The following is a 21,861-nucleotide window of genomic DNA, read 5'->3' on the forward strand; positions in this document are numbered from 1 at the left end:
AAATCGAGGCACCTCTCGGTCTTAAATTTTATTCTAAAACAACTCACAATAAAAATGTGACTTGAACCACAAACTGTTTTTTAAAGAAATACCAACACACATAAAAGCATAAAGTTTGAGGTACATTTACCGGCACATACAGACAGTTGTGATCTAGTATTAACTCTGCAAATGGAACACGAGTATTTTACGTTTCCAACATTAAGACAGAAGTAAAGCGAAAAAAACCCAACTCATTTGTAACACACAAAACCTTTCAAAGAAGCACAGAACAATAAATGTACTATTTGAGTATACTTTTAAATTCATCCAAGAAAGATAACCTCCCCAAACCACTTTTTAAATATTTTTTCTCTCTGAAACCAGAATTAAAACACAAATATTTTTCTGCAACAAAGTGAGATTTGTAACTCCTCAAATAGAAAATAGTTAACCTGCCACAAAGTCTGTATAGTTAAAACAAGACAATCAGGTGGGCCCTAGTGCATTTACTGTCAACATGACAATTCCCCATTTTTTACACACCTCTGACAATTTTATTGAAATGTCATATTTTTAAAATTCATGACAAAACTGCATTAACATGGACACTGAGTATCAACGAGGTCAGTAAGATAAATAGATCTAAATAAACTATTACGATTGAAAAATTCAGTAAGAGACAGGGTTTACTTTATTAAATGCAACTTTATTGTTGCCATCTTTTCTTCATTTATTAAACAAACTGAATAGAATTCAGAACACGCTATTGAACAAAAGGTATAAAAGTCAACTAGAAGCAATAATCCTATTTTTATACAGCAACAAATCAAATGCACAGTATTTTTTTTTTGTTGGGTTTTTTGTTTTTTTTTTTTTTGGGTGTGATCGCAGGTGATTGGCTTTAAAATAAGCTAACTGCCTGAAGGGCAAATTTCCTTTATAATTCCAGCCATAAGTCTGTGAAAAGGACTTTAAGGCAGCCCAACATCTTTATGATGTCGCATAATGTGCTGGTTCTTCTCTGAAGGCCTTCGGAAACCTTTCTTGCAATACTCACACCGGTGAGGGTAGTCTTTTGTGTGAATGGAAATAACATGCCGTTTGAAGCCTGAGGCGTCTGTAGTGCTATACTCACAGTACTCACACTGATAAACTTTCCTGCCACTGTGTGTTTTCATGTGTTTTTTCAGCTCATTTTGCTGCCTGAAGCCCTTTCTACATCTCTTGCACCTGAAAGGAAGATCCTTTGTGTGAACTGAGAGTATGTGGCGACTCAGAATGAACGGATCTGCGATCTTAAAGTCACAATGTCTGCATTGGTGCAATTTTTTACCCTTGTGAGCCGCCACGTGTTTTTTCAGTTCCGAAGGCCTGTGAAAGCCTTTATCACACATATCACACTTATGAGGATAGTCTTTTGTGTGGACTGAAATTATGTGTCGTTTCAGATCACTCGAGTTTGAGCTCTTATGGTCACAATGCAAACACTGATGTGTTTTACTTTCCGGATGCATAAGCGTATGCTGCTGTAGCTCTTTGGTATCTGAAAAAGTCTGGAAACAAATATCGCACTTGAGTGGCGTTTCCTTACTGTGTTTAGTCTTTACGTGGGTTTTCAAGTTGGAGGAGTCGGCAGACCGGTACTCGCAGTATTGGCACTGGTAGGGCTTCTCACCAGTGTGGATCCGCATGTGCTTCTTGAGCTCCGAGGGATGGCGAAACCCTTTGCCACACTCCACGCAAATGTGAGGAAAGTTCTTGCTGTGGACAGCTAAAAGGTGGTGACTCAGTAACCCTTGCTCCGCCGTCTCATAATCGCAGAATTTGCACTTGTGCATTTTATTAACTCCTTTGTCCCTGTGCACCATCTTGTGAGTGAATAAAGTTCCTGCATGAGAAAAGGTTTTCCCACACTCATCGTATTCAATAAGCTTTTCTGTTTTGTTGGTCAGCTTATGACTCTCCAAGTGGTTATGTAAACTTATTTTTTTATTCGTAGTGTAATCACAGTCTGTGCATCTGTATTTCTTCTTAGTAAGAAGGTGCTCCGGGTGGTTTTTCATGTGCCTTTTCAAGAAACCTCTAGATTTAAATTTCTTTCCACAAATCATGCAGGGGTAGACTGTCAACGGATGACCATCAGGGCCAATGATTATTGCTGAAAAACAACAAAAAAACCCTTCATCAGTATTATACAACAACATTACACTTCAGTAAGTGTCAGACTGCAATGTTAACAATACGATGAACTGCTGAAGGAGATTGGACACAAATGCTTCACTATACAAATAAACAAGCTCGTTACTGGGTTAGGTAGAAGAAACTGAAGGAATTAGTACTTTCATTCATTTTTATTACTAAGAGAAAGGAAATACTGTTTTTTGATGGAGACAACCAACGCATCCACCCCGCCGTTCTTCAACCCAATTAATTCTATTTTCAAGAATTCTGAGTTTACACACTAAATATATGCAGAAACCAACACTGGTGCAAAGAACAGTGACCAGCTTGTTAAACTGAGTATTACCTAGTAAGCAAAACACATGATCTTCTTTGACTCCTCACAGATCTGTAGATAAAAGTTTAATCTGGTAGTTTAATCACCTACCGCTGACTACAATTCGCATGTCCCCAAACTAACACCTCCTTCTTGTGCCATCTGTCACAGTTACAAACTGAAGAGGTACCAAGCAGGACTCAATGAGAACATGTTTCACATAAAGATACCTCAGAGCTTTGGAACTTATTTGCACTCATCCATCAGCCTGATTTGTTTACCCTGAATTTGTCTAGGCATGTCAAAAAAGCTCTCTTTTCCAAAAATGTTTTATAAGGAGAGCTGACTAAGTAGTTGAAAATAGAAAAAGCCAACTTTAATTTACCCAATTTACTGACTCAGTGCTAAACAAAACAGAACTCCTACAGTTAAGTCAGAATTTGAAAAGAAACGTATAATATTATTTAAGTCAAGGCTACTAAAAAACTAGTTGTGTGCTTTTTTCAACTTTATCAAACCTAATAAATAATTCCAATAATAACACAGTACCAGCAGAAACCAAATAATGCCAAAGAGCACTTCTGTTCTCACAGATGCAAAGAAAAATGTAGGCAAGGACATCAAGGCAATTTACTTCATAATTAAACCAGAAAAGGGTATAGAAGTTACACTACCAAACATTAATATACAATGTTCAGACTTTCCAGTTACCTACTGAGCTGATAGAATGAAATGCATTGTTCTATAAATTTTCAATAAAAAGGGTTTTTAAAAAGCACTATTACCATACACCATTTCTCTAACATCTCCCTTAAAAATGTTACATTAAACATTAAAATTGGTGTGGCAAATTAAGTGTATAGGTTTTTAACCTTCTGATATGATAATGATTTTTTCCTGTGTCAGAGATGGTTTCCTTCAAAAGGCCCATCATAATCCAAACCATGTAATTAAAATTTTTAAAAATAAAATACGTACTCATTTATAATGTAAAAGTGTTGTCAGCAAAGTAATTGCCCAAATCACTGGTTTTACGGGACATTGCACACGCTATCAACAAAGTGCATCCGTTTATGGGCAAGTGCCTAGAGTACAGCCAGCCACCAGGTACTCACCTGTCTGATACTGCCTGGACTCAGGTCTCCTCTTTTTCTTTGGTTTTTGCTTGGCCAACCTCCCAAGTCCAGATGACTCATCTATGTGCAAAAGAGCACTTGCAGTGCCATTCCGACTTTCGATGCCATCGTTATTATTACCTACCAAGGTAAGTTAAAAAGTCACTTACCACCTCTACAGATAATTCCAGCACAAACTCAACAGTGGCAACAACAGAAATGATAAACTATTATCTGGACATTTAATCAAACTGTAATATTGTACAACATGAGCTGCAAAGTGTCTCAGTATGTAAATGACGAATTACGTTTGCTATTATGAGCCTGGAAATACTGGCCGTGTTAACCCAATTTTACAGGAGTTAATAGTTTTCCATTACACAGAGACTTCTCCTTTAAATGCAGCATTTTCTGCATGTCTTTGGTTGCTAATTATACCCAAAATGTTTAACATTGGTAAATAATAGCATGTCACAATATTTACTGTGCCTGATTTTCTTCTCAGGCCTGAAATACATTTGTGTGTGAGCTCCTGTTCACTTCTGGAGGTCTGAATTCACCTGACTGAAGTTTGTCACACACAAGTTTCTGAACTGGAACTGCAATCAAAGAATCCTTCTGAACAGCCCATAAAGTGGTACACAAAGTACACTACTTACTATTTGTACACCTGATGCTTTAGCACTTACAAATTCTTTCTAGTGGGAACAAAGAACATGCTCAGTGTTGTATAACAGAAAGAAGGAAACAATCTTTGCCTCACAGAGCTTTGTGTTTAATACACAAATGGTACCACTGTATGTAAAACAAACATGAAAATTACAAGCAAATACATCTATATATTTGAGAAGGTATTCATTGGACATCAGTTTAACACTGGTGATTTAAGAACATAAGTAAATTCTAATAATAAATTTTGTCGTTAAGTATTTACTTGAATCAATAAAAGGTAACAGTTCATTGTGAAAGCAAAGCACACAAATAAGATAGGAAGACTGAAATAGAAGAAACTGCAAGATGCTCAATAGCTGTTCCTTTTGTAGAGTGCAGAGAATTAATATTCATGACTAACGTAAGAAGACTGAGCCAGGCACAGGCATGTGCAGAGTCTGAAGGTTATGATCTAGATGTCAGCTCAAGTGTTGAGCAGCAAATGTGGCACCTTAAGAATGCTGAAAGCAAAAATCCATTTCACATCTTACATGTAGAAAGTACAGTTTACAACAGGTGCCTGAAGAGTCCTTCTAGATTTAACAGAGAACAGGCCCCAAACACTTTCTAATACTGGAATAAAACTGCAAAAACTTGCTGGAATATAAAGCACAGTGAGACCAAGCTTTGCTACAATAAAGCAACATAATAAATGTAGCATTTTAAGATGCCATTGCTATCAGCTCTAAACCCTCCATAAGCGGTGAAGAGTTCCAAGGAGTGCAGATGACAAACCTCTGCCGTTTTTCCTGCCTTCAGGCTTCATTTCTCCCCATCCCCACCATCTCTCACCCTGCATGGTACTATTTACTACCCAGCATGCAACTGTTTCCCACATTCTTAAATGCTCCTTTCAATTCCATCTTTCACCATTCTTAATACACTGTTCAACTTTCTCCTCCTCCTCCAAAATAATAGAATGTTCCAGCTACAGATATTGCTTCAAGTTCACTCAATTTCCTTTTTAATTCCCAGTCAACCTGGCATCTGACATTTGATCTCCACTGAAGCTGTGCTCACCTAAGGCCTAAAATAAGGCTTTGGGTGCACTACCATCCATGCCCCAAACAACTTTTAGCACAGGTTGCTCCATGAAATCTTGCCCTTCCTGACATATGTCCAAGATTCCAGCCCCCACTGCATTCTCAGCACTTCCCTGCCATTTAAATGTCTCCTGGCACCATCACCCCAATCCACATCACACAGCCATGTAAGTTTTGTCATTTACTTCACTATTTCTTTTGTTTTGTTTAGAAGGAGAAAAGGGCAATACAGAAACATTTTGGTCTTAAGACCAAAAATTTTGGTCTTAAGCTCACTGAAGTTTTGGAAATCAGTTTGTGCACTAGTTGGTGCTCAGATACCAACAATCAAGAAAAATGGTTCTGAATGCTGGAAATATTCTCAAAATTGTGCTATAATTTTAAGATGTCTCCCTCCAAGTTCTTTTTGTTCATCAATTATTTTCATTGGTGCAATCACATATTTATCTGATCCTTCTAGAAAGCACTTAAATCAAGCTTAGAGGTCAGTGCTGCTTTTCACTGTTACACTGAATCTTATATATTTCCATTTGCCTTCCCCCCCCCCAATAAAAATATTCAGTTGTATTGCCAAGCCAGTTCTTGCTATGTCTTAAAACCGTGAGGGACAGATGTATTTGAGATGCAATTTTTCAGCTGGAAGCTCATGTACTTCCCCTTTTACATCATGAAAATGTGAAGCTAAATGCCTGTTAAAACAGGAGCAAGAAGAAGCCTGCCTTATAGCCTCTCTCTTTCTCTCTTTTTAACGATTACTATGCCAAGAAACCATTCTTCAACTAAAACTTTAAAAACAAACACAAAAGCACAAATAGTCTACACTACCCTCTGAAAAACCAATCCCTGACACTTTGCTACAGACAGTGTCACCAGGAAGAATTCCTTCAGTATTACCTACCATAAGCTGCTGCCCAAGCTATGGGCATGAAAGTTTTAATTTCGGTGTCATCAATTTGCTGTTCATGGGCTGCTGCGGCATCCTCCTCTCCTACAATGACTTCCATATAAACCTCATCAGCTATTTCTGCAACATCTAAGAGGAAAAAAAGTCAAGAAAAAATTATTAGAAACACTGCCCTGCTGAAAATGAAAAGCCCTGCTCCCAAAGGAAAGCCACCTACTTACTTAAGTCTTCATCTTCGTGCTGAGAATCATTTACAGTCATGTAAACCATTTTCTCCCTTGGAATACGAATACTGCTGTTTTGATCGAGTAATCCAACTGCGTGGTCATTCTCTGGCTCACTCTCCACAATGTCTACTGTGCCCCCTAATTAGGAAGACCAGAGCAAAATATTTTAATTACAGTTTGTTCAAAATCTATGCTAAACCACAAAAAACTGAAAGTTTTCTCACTCTTTAATATCAGACCTACAGGTCTTTACAGACGACTTGAGAGAAATCACAGTCTCATCATGCAAAATTTCAAATGTCAGGTTGGAGTATTCTAAAACAAGTGTGTTTTACCTAAATCGTCTTCTCCAGGATCTGCTTTGAATATATAGACCTTGATGACTTCTGGACAAATGCCATCCACTTTACAAGAGCCACTTTCTGACTCTGCTTCCATGGTAATTTCAGCAGAACCTTCATGTTCTATCTTACCAGCATCATCCACTACAAAAACAAGTTATTACAATTACCCAGTCATATGCAGACATACATGAAAGACTTTATTAATTTATTACTCAAATTTGGAAGCAGTTTAAAATTAAAAAGTTGTGATAAAGAACCTACCCATAAATTTTTTTTTCATATCCTTGAAAACAATGTCAGTAAACACAAAAATAAATTCAAGCTGTTATCTTTTAGTTAAGGAGGAAGTGCAAGAATGCTGCAGTGATGTGACTAGAAGCATGAGTAACACACCAGACAATGCTAATTAGGAAACTGTGATCTTCAGCAAGATAATGGTAGGAAGAAAGTGCACATCAGTACTTACTCTGTGGAATAATTTCACTTATTCTCAGTTTTAATTGCTTTCTCCTTCACAACAAATAAGCTATTAATTTTTCTTTTCAAAAGCATTATCTGTTGCTCAACCCTGTCTCTAATGCAAGTGGTGCTACTGCTGCCTGTCAGACCTGGTTCCCAGCAAAGCCATGTGACTAATGCTTCTTCAGTTGCCTGGAGAGGAAACCTGAATGGAAACTACAGGAAGAAAACCCTCACGAGAAAACTTTTCTCAGGCACTCAACAGCTGAGGGATGGAGCAGCACCAAAGCACTGCCCTGGTGCTGCAGTGCTGGTGAAGCTGTTCATGGTGCCCGTGCTGAAAGGGGCTTGGACTTTCCGCTGCAGCCCCCTGTAACTCTCAGACTTTGTTCTCCTGCTTTCCGGAGGGCACCGACACCACGCTCCAGCCTGAACTGCTCTAACTTGCCTGGGCCTCCCCCACAAATGTGGCTAAAGGCCAGCTTTACAAGGAACACGGCTCTGATTTGAGACACACTGTACACAGGCACCAGTGTGCGCACACACCACCCATCTCACATTACCAACAATGGGTTTTCAAAAAAAGAATACTAAATATCCCTTCACAAAAACCAACTCCAGCATCTCAAGACCTTTAGAAAATCTCCCAATTTTGAGAAGCCCCATAAGTTTTTTGAGTGTCAAGATTATGAAAGTACTTTTAATGTGACTGCATACTTTTTTAATTTGTGACTTTATTGTTCAAAAAGTCACTCCTGACAGGGCTCCTCAGAGTCATGCATAACTTCAGTTCATGACAATAAGACATGAAATTTATACTAAAGGAAGTCTAAGAACTGTCCGATAAATGCTGTAGAATTTTTAACTACCATTCCTAGCACATATCAATTATTTAATAAAGTATGCTTATTTTACTAGTACTCATTAAACTATCCTCATAAATAAATCACACCTTTACTACTCAACAATTACAACTCTTAAATTTACTTTAATATATACTCTAAAAAAAAGGCTCAAAATGTTATTACTATTACTTTCCTGATGTGAAATTAATAAATTAGCCTTTAAATTAGACAAACTAGGATGTGTTGTCTCATGTATCAAACACAACTGTATTTAAGTACAATTTCTCAATCACCATCACTGCTCACAAAAAATATGAATAACATTAAATTATAAAGTACTACCATAAATTAGTCTTTCTCTTTCCTTACCAAAAGAGCAGCAGAAGAAAACAATAAATACTCTAATGCCAAGCTGACGATCAATGGGCATTGTACAGAATACTTCAAGCACTAAGGTGTTTAAAATATAACTTTGTGTCATGGGACAACATAATGTCTTGTAGCTGAAAGCCTAAAGTATTTAAAAAGTAAAAACCTTAAAATGTTCCTTTGTATCACATTAACACTGTAGCTCCACAGTACACATATTCAGTTATTAACAGATTTTCATGATTTGTTCATCATATCCAAGAAATACCAAATGTCCCTGGAACTCTGACAAAAAGAAAGCTTGCTTTTGTTCCTACACTACATTTATGTAGTTGCTCTCCTTTAACTTGGCCGTTTCCAGTGTCAGGCACGTGTATTTGGAAGGCTTTCAAATCAGTGTAGACTGACTTTACACTGCTGAAGCCAAAAGGGAAGTCTGGCACCAAGATGAACTGATGCTGGAACATATTCACGAGGAAGGAAAATTATGGTTGAAGCAAACAGAGAGAGAACGAACCTCTGTGCACCATGTGAAACAGGCTGGTTCCTTTTGACCACACCAGAGTTTTTTACTTCTATATATATATGGAAGTATCCATCAATAAAACCTTCACACAAAAAAAGAATTCTAAATCTGAAAAATATGCTCCATTTATGCTTTGAGGTAAGTTCTCCAAGATTCAAACTAATCTCTTAAACAACATGATAAAAAAAATTGTTACACAATTTAGGGTTTGTTTATCCCTGAATTCCCTCTGTATTCAACAGTGTTTTAAAAATGTAACAACTGGTTTAAATATTTTTAATAGGGCCATTAAACTATAAGGAAATTGATGTGTAGGAGGTACAAGGCCAACTTTTCTCATACAAGTGGAAAAAAATTACCCCTCTTGACAGGTGGTAATACTTACAAAACTGAAGTCCCTGAATGGCTTGAAAAGTAGTAATATTTGCAGTATAGGAGCAAACAGGTAATAGGAAGAAAAGTAGAGTGGAAAGAAAAAGGTAGGAAAAGAGATAAAAATTAAAGGAAGAGACAAACAAGGTGAAAGAGAATGGGTATCTATTACAGAAAGTATAATTCCCAAGGTATATTGTCCTATGGTTACATAAGCATTTAGTTGTACTGAATCATTGATGTTCTGGCAACATTTATGAAATTTGATTTCTATTTAACACATGTTTCTGCATTCTGCACATATCTCAGTCTCACAATCAGAGCAAATGATATCCATAAATACATGACTGATCAATGTTTGAAGTTGGAATTCTGATGATGTTTGAATTTTTCATTTAAATTCAGAGCCCATCAAGGGATCCCACAAATACCATGCATGGCAGATACTCTCACATTGCTCCTCTTTGATATTATCCCTCACCCCCCCCAAAAAAAAGCCAAAAGTACTTAAAAGTATTAGTTAAGCTTCTAAGAGATGACTTCCTTTCAAGTAGAGCCACTGGGCATTACTAAACTAATCACAAGTCACATGCTAGAAAAAAGTTCAGGCCAGCATTACTGCAATGCTGTCATACTTTGTGCCTCTATTTTAACAGATATTATCTGAACTAAAAACTTTAAATATCTGATTTTTACCCCTCTAGTAGCTGGTACTTCAGAAAACAAGTAGATTCAGACTAATTTTCAGAGTTAAAAAAAAGGAAACATTACTAGACACAACATTATTTCATGTGAACTGCAAGAGTGCAGTCTATGGTTAGTTTGCCAACATTCATCACAGACTTCACCGATTAGACCAGCCTGCTCTTTGCACACTATGAGCTGCAAGAAACAAATAAATATGTGCTTCTCCAATGTTGCAATCATTGCTTCCATATAAAGATAAAGCCAGAACTGTTATTAAAAGCACAAAGAAATGAGAAAGGTGTCACACAACATGAAATATGTGGCGTATTTAAAGCCTGTCTAGTTACCATTTACACTACAAGGAAATCAACAAAAAGAGACCAACAGATAGAATAAGGAATAGAGCAAAGAAATAAAAGATATAGGCAACATTAACAACAGATACTTTGTTTGGTATGTATTCTAGCATGATGACAGCATTTATCTCCTAGAAAATATTACATTTAATTAAAAATCATACAATAAACTAAAACATCCATGGAAAAATTATCTCCTATATCTTTACCCTTCTACTAAAATATGTCCAATGGTATTTTTGGGACAAGAACAGGCTCCTATGCATTGATAATAAAAATCATATTTAAAGCCCCATTGAGGCCAGTTTTCCTAAACAGAAGCACAGATGCCAGGCCGAGATGCTGCATTTGCTTAAATGGTACCTCTTTTGTTTAACCATGACACGTACGCTTTCCCAAGAAGTTGGTTTTAGTTTTTTTATATTGAATATTTGATGGATCAGCAGATACAGGCTTTGTACCCTTGCAGCGTTTTACTCCTAACTAAAAAATGCAAATACAACTGCCTTTATTTTTAATGGATTCCATAATAGTTTACATCTATTCTTTTCTACTATTTCTCCTCTACATGGGATTAATGAGGAAAATAAAAGGATTGTAAAAGATAAAATTCACTTAACTACAAAGAAACCTTTTTCAAGTACACACTGCTAATTGCTGAAAACCACACTGAAACAAGTCTTACCATCAATCTAAGACAAAGTATCTCTACACCAGTTTAACAGATCTTAAAAATGTATCAATAGAGCAATTAGACAAGAATCATCTATTTTGTTAGCATTTATGTTCCCAAATGGTTCTCTTGGCTGCTAAAAAAATGTGTATCATGTGATACTTCCCTACTTACAAAATAAACAACCCAATTTAAACATTCTTAATGAAAAAGCTATTACTAACTATTCTTTTCTAAAACACATTAAAAGCACTCTGTATTCCCCTGATTTTCTTCAGTTATCTGCAATAGAAACATTTTACTTCTACTTTACTTGACAGTAGACAATTCCTAGTCCACTGAAGAAGTTATTTTTACTGTCCAATTACTTCTTGAACAGCAAAGCAGGTTTCCTAATCTGTCAGGAAACAGGAATCTGCTCTATTTTGATTTTAATCCATTGCCATTACACATATGCAGCAGTATATTCTGTGTGTCTGTCCCCCCAAGGTAGTAATCTAGCAGAGGAGTAACTTCTGAGCTCCAAACTGGCATCTAACACTTGTCCTGCTCTCCCCAGCACACAAATCAGACTGAGCTCTGAGGCATCACTCAGCCCAAGGCAATTCTTACTTCCATCACCTCTCCAGAGCACCCTGAGCTGCAACAACTGTTGGTGCCATTCTAGTGGTCAGACAGAAGCATGGAAGCAAGTTCTACCTCAGGGAGAGAAAAACATAATTTCCTGCATCTTTAAGAACCTCCAGGGAAAACGAGGGAGGTGCTTATTTATGCTAAAAAAGTAAATAAAAAGCATTTTGTTTTCCTGACTAGAAGTTGACTGGATGGCCCTAATGAAAGCATGAACTTCATGGCTTTGTTCATCAGATGCACTGCTTTCATCTAAAACATCCAACTAGGACAAAAAAAGGTAGGTTACACCCAGGCCTATGAAAAGATGCAATCATTCTCTCTCAGTGAGTCACCCTGGGTTCTGACTCCTGTGAAAAGTGTTAATTCAGATACAGCAAACAAGCCACATGTCTAACTCAGAGAAAAGTGAGGATATAGATGGATGGACCTAACACAGCTCCTGCATTTGCAAGTATTTAACTTCTTAAAACTACAGCTTAAACTTTGTGAGGCTGCCCTACTCTTCACTCTCTCCAGGCTCCCCTTGTCAAACTTCTGTGCCTCACTAGTTTTATTGCAATGTAAGCGTATCAGGGTACAATTTTCTGTCTTATGGAATATGTTAATGCCAGAGAGAGGATGTGTCTTTCCCAATCTGAATAAAATCAAACAAAGAAAAATCTCAATTTCCATCTTATGGCCAGGTGCAAGGAACTACTTTCCTTGGTTAGTAAATGAAGGGTGTTTGTTTTGACAAACACTAGTTATCTCACTTACTGTTTCACTCATTGAGAAAAAATTTTCCAAGCTACCAAATAATTAGTACCAATGTGAGTCACAGCACAATTTATACTTTCCTGACCTAAGTCATGAACTGGCTTGTTATGGAACATGTAGGAGGAAAAAAAAAAGATTTATCAAACCTCCTTGAATCTTTTTCAAGCTACTAACCAGCAGCAGTTTGCATTCTTTGTTGAATGAATATCTGATTCTGCTCTAAGTGCCCCAAATCTACTATGGAACAAAAATTAATCTTGAGGGCAAAGACAAAGTATCCAAAAAAAAAAGTACATCAAAAGGTAACTGATGATATAAAGCTGTGCCAAGAAACATTATCTTGGAAATTAAAAAAAGCAAAGGCATATCAATGCCAAAGCTAAATTAAATCTAAATGGGAAAAGAAATATTAAAATTGTGAGCTTATTGAAGCAAAGTCACAGAATGAAACCCCACAGGGACTGTAATCCTTGAAAAGACAAACCAGTTTGAAACCAAGAAAGAAGCAGAAACACAACATTAAAAAAAAATACCCAGTCATTTCAAAGCAGATATTTTCAGGATAAAGCTAAGCAAATTATCTTAAGGAAATATATGTAGACTCAGTTCATTAGGAACAAAAATGGAAATGCTGAAAGAGAGCCACAAGATAGGAAAAAGATAGCAAAAAGATTTTGCCAACAGCTTCCACTAAAGAATACAGACTGAGAAACCTACAACAGAAAGAACAGTGTATCATCCCCTGCTTTCCATGTGCCTATCTAAAAGAAGACAGGCAAAGGCATTCGGACAAACACAGTCTAGCTCCCAGATCTGGGAAGCAGCAACATCTGGCTACTGTAATGGCAGACAAGATTACATTCCAACATCTGCCCCTGCAGTTCAGGGAGCTTTGCCAGAATCAAACATAAATTTACAGGTTAGGATGAAAAAATCCAAAACCAGGCTGTGATGTTGCTACTTTTTAAAAACCACTTATTACTAAGCTCAGCTGAAGAACTGAGGCAGGGAACAGATCAATGAACACATCCACTACCGATGCAAAAAAAAATTCAAATAATGTTTCCGATACAACAAAGAGACTATTTGGCAAGACAGCCTTTACTTGATAGAAAAGAACTAGACTCTGCCTTCACAACTAGAAGAACTTGTTATGCAGGCTTTAAACACAGTAGGTGGTAGTAGGGAACTTCCCTTTAAAATGAACTGTTAGAACATACTTTAAATTTTAAACACAAATAGAAAGGATGTATGTGCTTTGTAGCATAACGCTTGTCTTAAATGCTGGCTTATTCAAGGTTCTGAATCTAAACAAACTACACTGCAAGACTATCAAGAGACATTTAATAATAAATAAAACACGAAACTGCAGAAATACATGACTGAGAGTACCCCAGCACAACTGAACAATTACATTCCTGTGTTTCTTGCCAGTCAGTACCTGTTGACGACTGGCACATCTCGGACTTCCCAGCTAAGCTGGGATCATCCAATGCAGCCTCTACCACGACACACTGTCCTCGTTCAGCCACTGCCAGTGATGAACAGGACACACATCCACCCACCCCCCTCACCTGCATTTACACAGACACATTTACCAAGTGCTCCCAGGAGGCCTCGCTCTGCAGGAGGAACCTGCACAGAAAAGGAGAGCAGAGACCGGAGCAACAGCACCTTAAAGGGCAACAGTCCAGGATAAGGAACAGGTAAGAATCACCACCAGAATCAGGCCCCAATTATCCATGGGTGGATTATCCAGTTTGTTTTCTAACTCTGCTGCAGGTGCAGAAGCATTTGAGCTGCTTTCCATCTGATCTAACTTGGGTCCAGCACCAGAAAGTTATATCTGCAGCACACTTGGCAGAGTACATTTATCAGTTTGGATCAGTACCATTTCAGAGAGCAGCACCACTGACCTATTTCACCTCAGTACAATCCTGCAGCTTACTTTTACAAGATTTTATGTTATCCATATTTTGCACTATCCCATTTAATTGTTTTCCAAGATAATAGAGAATTAACTGTACCTCATATAAACTCAAAACATGGCTGCACAAGGTTACTCAAGGAACTCAAGGGATGATAAATTAAGAAATGCAGTGATCCTAGGTAAGGAGAAGCAACATTAAAATCCATAAGTAGAGAATATTAAAACAAGTTATTATACATTTCAAAAATATCCAAAAGTAAAGAAGGAAAAAAAAGGAGAAACAAGGGGGAAAAAAAGGAAAACAAAAGAAAAAAGGTAACTGAAGCAGAGTACGAAGTACACCTCATCAATGGAGTCATTTAATGCCAGACAAAATTGAAGTGCCTGAAATGGCAATTAAACAAACCAGCCTAACAAGGCTCTTCTATTCCTACAATAAGTAAATGTTAGCAGTGACACCCTGATGTTCCTAGGTACTGCACTGAGTAATCACTGTAATAAGTAACAGAGTAAGCTCTAGTTCACACAGACGGATATCCTCAGTAGAAAAAGGATTGATGATATGCCTTGTTTTTCTCCACCATCTATTTAAGTCTTTTGAAATACGATTCAAATGGATTGTGCCACTGTTCCTAAGGGAGATTAAGATATTCATAGTTGCTTTTGAGCTATGAGCAGCAGTAGCTACTCTTTTTGTTAGCTGCATAATTCTGTCCCTTGCTTAATCAAGAGAAGAAAACACATCCTAACAGCAAAGAAAACCATATTGTTGTCTGTATCTAACAATGAATGGGGTGCAAGGAGCGGGGACTTAGCAAAAAAACAAGACAAGGATAACAAATTGTTGTTTGCACTTCCAAAAATCAGGGTTTTTACTCTTTTCCATTAAATATTTTGTTTACTTAATGTCTTGGCAATCATCTTAGCAACTTGCACATACAGGTATTTTCAAATACTGTCACTTTAATTTTCTTCCAGTAGTTATTAAGTATATGCCATTTATTTTACTGGAATTCTTACTCTTGTTCATGTGTTATAAATTGCTAGAGAGATAATTTATAATCAGATGTGTATTTGTCAGTATTTCTCTCCACTAGCTTCACCAGAACTTTCAGCTGGTACATGTTCCTAAAAATGCCCCTATCTGAGTACATTTGTGAGATCTGCTTTTCAATTAAAAATACAGAAAATCTGGTTTGGGAACTTGTTGTTTTACGCCCTCAAGCACTACCCAGGCTGATATCACAAGAATTTTGATGGCTTTATCCAAACACTTACAGGAAATCATAAGGTAATCATCACAGTTGCCCTTCTCATCTTGATGTTCCACAGGGATTCCATTGGCATCGATCACTGCCTCTGATGCACAATCTGCCACCAAGACTTCCTCAGAAACAACATCTGTTCCCAGAGTATCGGTGACAATATCTGCTTCTTCAACATTATCATGAACTACATGTTCAACGTGTCCAACTTCAGGGACATGCATTGACTCGCTTGTCAGCACATGTTCTGGTATAGACATTGTTTCTGCTGTTATGTCAGAAGCTAAAACATCATCTGGGACAGTGCAATGAGCCAAAGAAACCTCTTCGGCTACGTCTGTGTCCAGCACTTGTTCAGGAATAATGACAGTTTCAGACACATCTGGCTCCTCCATGATATCTGGGCACTGAACATCCTCGATGACAACATCCTCAATGACATCCTGGATTACTACAGAGTCTGGATCATCGGGAACAAAATTATGCACGGTTATATCTGAGTCGACTACATCTGAAACAAATACTGTTTCCTGTACTTCCACAACAATCTGATCTCCATCCATATGTGCTGCATCAGCTCCTGAAAAACATAATTAAAATAGCAGTTAAGTTGAAAAATTGTCTCAAATGAGGTGGTTAATAACTGAAATTACTTCTGTTTCATTTCAACTTTTACACTATATTGCAATTTAGTAAAACAGGCATGATAGCATGTGAGCAATTAAGATAGGCAGACACATGAGATAAGTTAAGTAAAAAGTAGATGCTAACATAACTAAGATGAACAAGGTTTTCTCTCCTGGAAAAGATCTGCAATTTTTAGACTCTCCCCCAATACCCAAACAACTACTACTTGAGTGAAAGAACAGTAGCTCATTCAGATTGCTCCGAGTAATAAAAACAACTATACAAAAGCATTGATGCAGCACAGCACTTTTAAGCAAAGACAAAATAAACAAGTCAATTGCATCTAATTCGAACACTCTTATCTACATATTATCTCCTGACAGACCTGTTGGATCAAAAAATGCATTTGGCTCATGTGGCTGCAATTCAAGCCCATCTTCATCCATGGCCTTTAACTCTCATCAGTCAGAGTGTCTGTAGAAGGTAAAGAAAAAAGGTTATTTAACTTGCATTAGGCAAAGAAAGTTGCCTCTCCCTGTGCACTGAAATGCTGAAATTCTGGGTGCATGAAAGTTAACATACAGCACCTCATGACTTTCAGATGAACTAGACTTCACTCAGGGTCCCTCTGTTTGAGATTCCAGCAATACTACTCCAAACACCCTGGGGCTGAATAAGAGGAGTGTAAGATCCAACACTGTGTCCATTTCTCAAAACCCCACAGCTTCACAAACACAGAAGCAGCTCATAACAAAATGTGAAAATATGATTTCCTTTTTATCTTATAAAGAAAAAAGAAATTAAGACAAAGCCTAGACAAGTTCATACTCAAATCCTTGCTGGATGCTGGGAAATACAGCATTGGCAAATCAATAAGGCTCAGTAAGGTAAGCTAAACACAGACAGCTAATAATCCGAAATGAACATTGGTTTTGATGTCTCCATGTTCACACTTGGGCAATTGGGAGGAATTCACTCTAATGTCACTTCAGGAATTGAAATCATCAACGTAAATGGCTTCCAGAGCATAACATCATATGTTTTCAAACCCAGATCTGTGAATATTTTCAAAACTCCTGCCCAAAGATTAAGTACCTATTTGCAGTTGTATTCAAAAGTATCACCAATTCTCAAAAGTTTCTAAATGTCATGTTCTACCAAGTTTTTTGAACGAAATGTCAACATTTCTTCAATGTATAATTACTTATTTCAGTCTTCTTAATAAAAGAACCAAACAAGACCACTAAGTTGAAATACTTACTAAAATGTGAAACTACAATTTAAATTTTGCTGCTTACTTATCTGCATTATAATTAGGATCAGGCAAACCTAGTTAGGTAAAATACAATCTAACATAAACTTGTGCTACTCCTTTGCACTGAGTCCAACCAGTTTTCTAAGTGTGGAACCAGCAAGAGCCAACAGAATGTTCCTGCATGTTTCTGGACAACTGGAAGATGCAATTTTCCTTCCTCCAAACATTTTTCACAGTGACAGGCAAAAGTCATGCCATTTTTGTGATATTATCATAAAAGACAGAGAAAACATTAAGATTCTACACATTCTTTCCATAAGAATCATAACTTTTCCAAATTACATCAACTACATTTACATTCATTAAGTCTCTATAGGGAAACTGCTATCCAAAGGAAAAAATTAACTAGTTCAAAACACAAACATAAAACCATAATCTACAGCAAGTATTTTCTAAACTTCCCATTTCTTAACTCAAATTTTCTCAACTCTTCATCTCTGGAACTCTCCCTTGGGGTGTTGTCCAGACTCTGGTGCAGTCACACAGGCCTTGTCTCTTACACAAACTCAGGGAGAAATATAGCCAGACACTGAGCTGGAGGAAAAGCAGAGGTGGACTAAAAATATTCCAAGGGATCCCATATTTGTGTGATGCTCAGCTGGAAGGTCTCTATATTTTAAAGACAGCTATGCTAACAAATCGTTGTTGTATCCAGCTGGACGTATATCACCTCCCAATAATTGTGACTGTCAAGCATTTCTGTCAGAAGCGCCCACTATTAACAGGAACAACTCCTTACATGGGTACTTTTTTTCAGAATCAAGAGCAAAAGAAAAATGCTTCTTAGCCTCAGATGCAAGAAATAGCTGGACTGATGGCAATCAACCTCTGCCATGCCACAGAACCAAGAAGAGAATAACAAGGCTCCATACAGTCATTTAAGCAAGATTTATACCCTCATTGGTTTCCTTCCATCTATTCAGTATACCCCCAGCCAGTCTACTATGAATGTCCTTCCTATTCATCTTGTCATATTTCCTGTGTTGCCTTCACTGTTTAGTTTCTTCTTTTCTGTTGCTTCTTTTCCAATTTCTCATAGGCCTTCAACTATATTATGTTCTTTACCTGCTAATTTCATCCCGCCAGCTTCTAACTAAAGCACACTCCCATCATGCACACAAACCTTTGCTACTCATCAATTTGTAGCCAAGATTGTATCAGCAATTGGAAGATTTTTTTTTTTTTTTGCAGGAGGCAGAGGGGACTAAGGGTTGGCTGAAATAAACTTGCCTCTCTCCTCAGGCAACACATACATAAGAAGATGGAACCCTCTGTCCGGCTCTCTGGAAAAAGTCAAGAAATCCTTTGTGTCTGTGCTTTTTAGGACTGCATTATCACACATTTTAGCCTCTGATCAGCTGTGACCCAACCAGCCTGAGGAGTCAGTTCACCACTGGCTACTGGAAGAACTGGCATTCATTTTCTCCGCTTCCTGCTTTCACCACCCACCTGACAATCACTCCACCACAAATTCCTGCTTCTCATGATTCATGCATGTACTTTCTCTATTCCATCCTCTCCCCAGATTCCTCACTGTCTCTGTAAGAGAGGCACTCCTTCACTGTCCTTCTGTCTATCCTCTTCACCCAGGAGACAAGGAAGCTTCCACCACTACTTCCCAGCTTCCTAAATGTGCCCACTGACACCATCTCTTCCCTGCCACTCCTGCTGCTGCCTGGTGGTGTTCAGGATGGTGCAGTTTCACCAGCAGTGACAGCACAGCAGACCCTTCACCTGCATACTGTGTAACTCTGGGACCTCTTCAGTACCAGCCAGGTCTTCTCACCTACAGGGGCACAACGTGCTCAAAACACAGGCTCTGCCTCCACACAAACTGAAGGTGCCTCCTGGGCACATGGACTTTCAAGTCTGAGTCCTAAAAAGGCCACAAACGTCTGCTTTGGTGCTTTCTCCAAAGAAGAAGAAAAAACTTCAATGTTTTCACTCAGTGAGTCTCTCGTTAAATAAGGTTTCTCATAATGTGCTTTTGCACCCAGACCCAGCCAAGAAATTAATGTACACAAATTCTTACCCCTGTGCTGGACCATAAAGACTTTAAAAGTGCTCCATAAGGGCACAGGCTCCACACCCACAGAAATTTGCTGCAGGAAGAGAACCAGAAGAGGATGCAGGCACTTAAAACAAGAATTAACTAAACTATCTAAAATAATAAAGGTGCCCAAATGAAAATCTGTAGTCCAAAAAGCATAAAATAATTTGTCCATGGTTGAGGTAAAAAAAAAACCACAGAAAAAAAATCCTGAAATCACTTCAGGGTTGGAGCATTCTAACCAGGAGATGATAAAATACTATTTCTTCCTGCTTGCTCTCCTTCTGACCAGAGGGTGAGCACAGGGGCACAAGATGCATCCACACAAAGGAAGGAATACCAACTGCACCTCTGTGACACAAAAAATACCAGGGCTGCTTCTTGCAAGCACCACAGCAATGAACATCTTCAAATTCCTTGGCAAGCACCCTAAGCTCTGTGGTTAAGGCTAAGAAGCAATTTCAGCAGTTCATTCTCCTGAAAGATTTCAAGAAGGATGGAAACTCCTCTCAGTTCTTTCAAAACATTCTATCTGACACTTACCTCAGGAGCAGTTTCTGGAATCGAAGTCAACAGAATCAATTTTTCAGTTCAGTTTGGGAACCCAAACTCTCAAAGAAAAGCAGGTGCCCAGCCATGTCCCTACACTTAGTCCTTCTCAGCTGTGTATCTTTCTTCAAATCTCAGTAACTCTGGAAATGCTCTTCTACCACTTCAGCCAAAAAAGCCAAGGCATCCAGAATCAGGTTTTATACCTCTGCATCTTTTACTTTGTTTGGGTCCATGCCAGCTTCACATTGATCGAGAATTAATACAACTCTGAAATGCACTTAATTCTGTCCATAAAGTTATTTTTTACCAACTGATTTTTACCTGTTTACTCAGAGACTTGGCTGGTCTTGGCATTATGGAAGTCAAGGCAACATTTTCAAGTGGAAGGGCAGATGGAAAATTACATATTAATGGCAGAAATTGTATTAATATATTAGCAATAAAATAACCTTCCGAAATAAAAATGATCATGAGAACAATCAGTCAAGAAAAGCAATGCAGACAGTGCACTAGTCTTGCCCCACTACAGATCCTTGACTCAACAAATCTAGCATGGTACTGAAGATAAAATAAAAAGAAACAGACGAGCTGACAGGTTTTGAAGAGGGAGCAACTTTAAAAATAGAGTTCCTTAGAAGAAAGAGCTTTAATATTCCACAGAAACTGTCAGTTTCTCTTCTCTGACAGAAAAATAAAAAAAGGAAAATGGGGAAAAAGGAAAAAGAGAAAAAGGGGAAACTTCAAAAAAGCCATCCTTATAAAAAAGAAATACATAAGATAGTTCTTTGCCTAGTCCTAATTTGCAATAAGGCCACAAACCAGATATCCACGCAGCAAAACCCTGACCCTTCCCAGAGAAATCAAGGCATAAACAGCAGAATTCCCCACGTGCAAGTGCTGGCCCCTACCCACGCTGGGATGACTTAGTGTACAGCCATAACCACGCTCCCGTCGTGCCTTGCTACATCCCATTAAAAACTGCGGCACGCCTGGCATGTCCCAATCGGGTCAGAGCCCCGAGACACCCGGGGCTCCCCGGCAGCTCCGGGCTCAGTCTGCTGCAGTGCCACAGCTCTCCTCAGGTGACCCACTGGTGGGCAGTGCAGGGCACACACACACACACACACACACACACACACGCTCTCAGTCGCGCACACACCAAAGGCGAAAAAATTACACTCCTACAGCGTCTAATTCCTGTCTCGAAAATAACCCCCGTTGTTATTATTAGGTGCATAAATGGAAGAATAAAAACCATGTTACACATGTGACAGTGTGATCATTCGGCTGTTTATTTCTTGATGCATCCGCCTCAGTTTTGGCAGGAGGATAAGTGCTGTTTTCACTGCAATTCCGTAAAAAAAAAAAAAAAAAAGAGAGACAGCTAACTCAAATCTTTTCCCTCTTTGTTGCAGTTCAGTGGTGAGGCATTTGCAGATACTGGCTAAAGGAATAGGTTTTATCCAGGTTTCGTAGCGATGTTGTGCGTCATATTCTTAATGAATCCTATCCTAAATTAGGGAAATAATCGATCCCAGGCGCATCTCTTGAACCAGCACCAAGGGGGATCTCAAGGGGAACGGGGGGCTCCTCGCGGGGCGGGAGGGGAAGCGAAGGAAGCTG

The 21,861-nt window shown here is 38.3% G+C and overlaps 1 protein-coding gene across 2 annotated transcripts; it reads right to left on the reverse strand.

The window, feature by feature from the left end:
- Positions 1 to 109: 109 nt before the first annotated feature.
- Positions 110 to 16,815, reverse strand: ZFX (zinc finger protein X-linked). Of its 2 annotated transcripts, XM_008922337.2 has the most exons (7): positions 16,707 to 16,814; positions 15,708 to 16,274; positions 6,815 to 6,964; positions 6,474 to 6,617; positions 6,247 to 6,381; positions 3,595 to 3,735; positions 110 to 2,140 (listed from the first exon to the last, which is right to left on the reverse strand). In XM_008922337.2, exons 1-7 carry the CDS (start codon positions 16,765 to 16,767, stop codon positions 954 to 956), a joined length of 2,385 nt encoding a protein of 794 aa, XP_008920585.1. In that variant the 5' UTR covers positions 16,768 to 16,814; the 3' UTR covers positions 110 to 953. The 2 variants fall into 2 exon arrangements, with proteins under 2 accessions (XP_008920585.1, XP_017939685.1); XM_018084196.1 differs by lacking the exon at positions 6,815 to 6,964 and having other exon boundaries at positions 16,707 to 16,815.
- Positions 16,816 to 21,861: the final 5,046 nt, after the last annotated feature.

The sequence above is a fragment of the Manacus vitellinus genome, unplaced genomic scaffold (assembly GCF_001715985.3).
Source record: "Manacus vitellinus isolate BGI_N305 unplaced genomic scaffold, ASM171598v3 scaffold_7_pilon, whole genome shotgun sequence".
Classification (NCBI taxonomy): domain Eukaryota; kingdom Metazoa; phylum Chordata; class Aves; order Passeriformes; family Pipridae; genus Manacus; species Manacus vitellinus.

What these genes read in the sequence shown, in the direction of transcription:
- ZFX (XM_008922337.2), bottom strand. Translation starts at nt 16,767, where the DNA reads ATGGATGAAGATGGGCTTGAATTGCAGCCACATGAGCCAAATGCATTT. An exon ending in TGCATTTTTTGATCCAACAG is followed by an intron (nt 16,275 to 16,706) that starts GTCTGTCAGGAG and finishes TATGTTTTTCAG; the next exon opens with GAGCTGATGCAGCACATATG. An exon ending in TGATTACCTTATGATTTCCT is followed by an intron (nt 6,965 to 15,707) that starts GTAAGTGTTTGG and finishes TTGTTTTTGTAG; the next exon opens with TGGATGATGCTGGTAAGATA.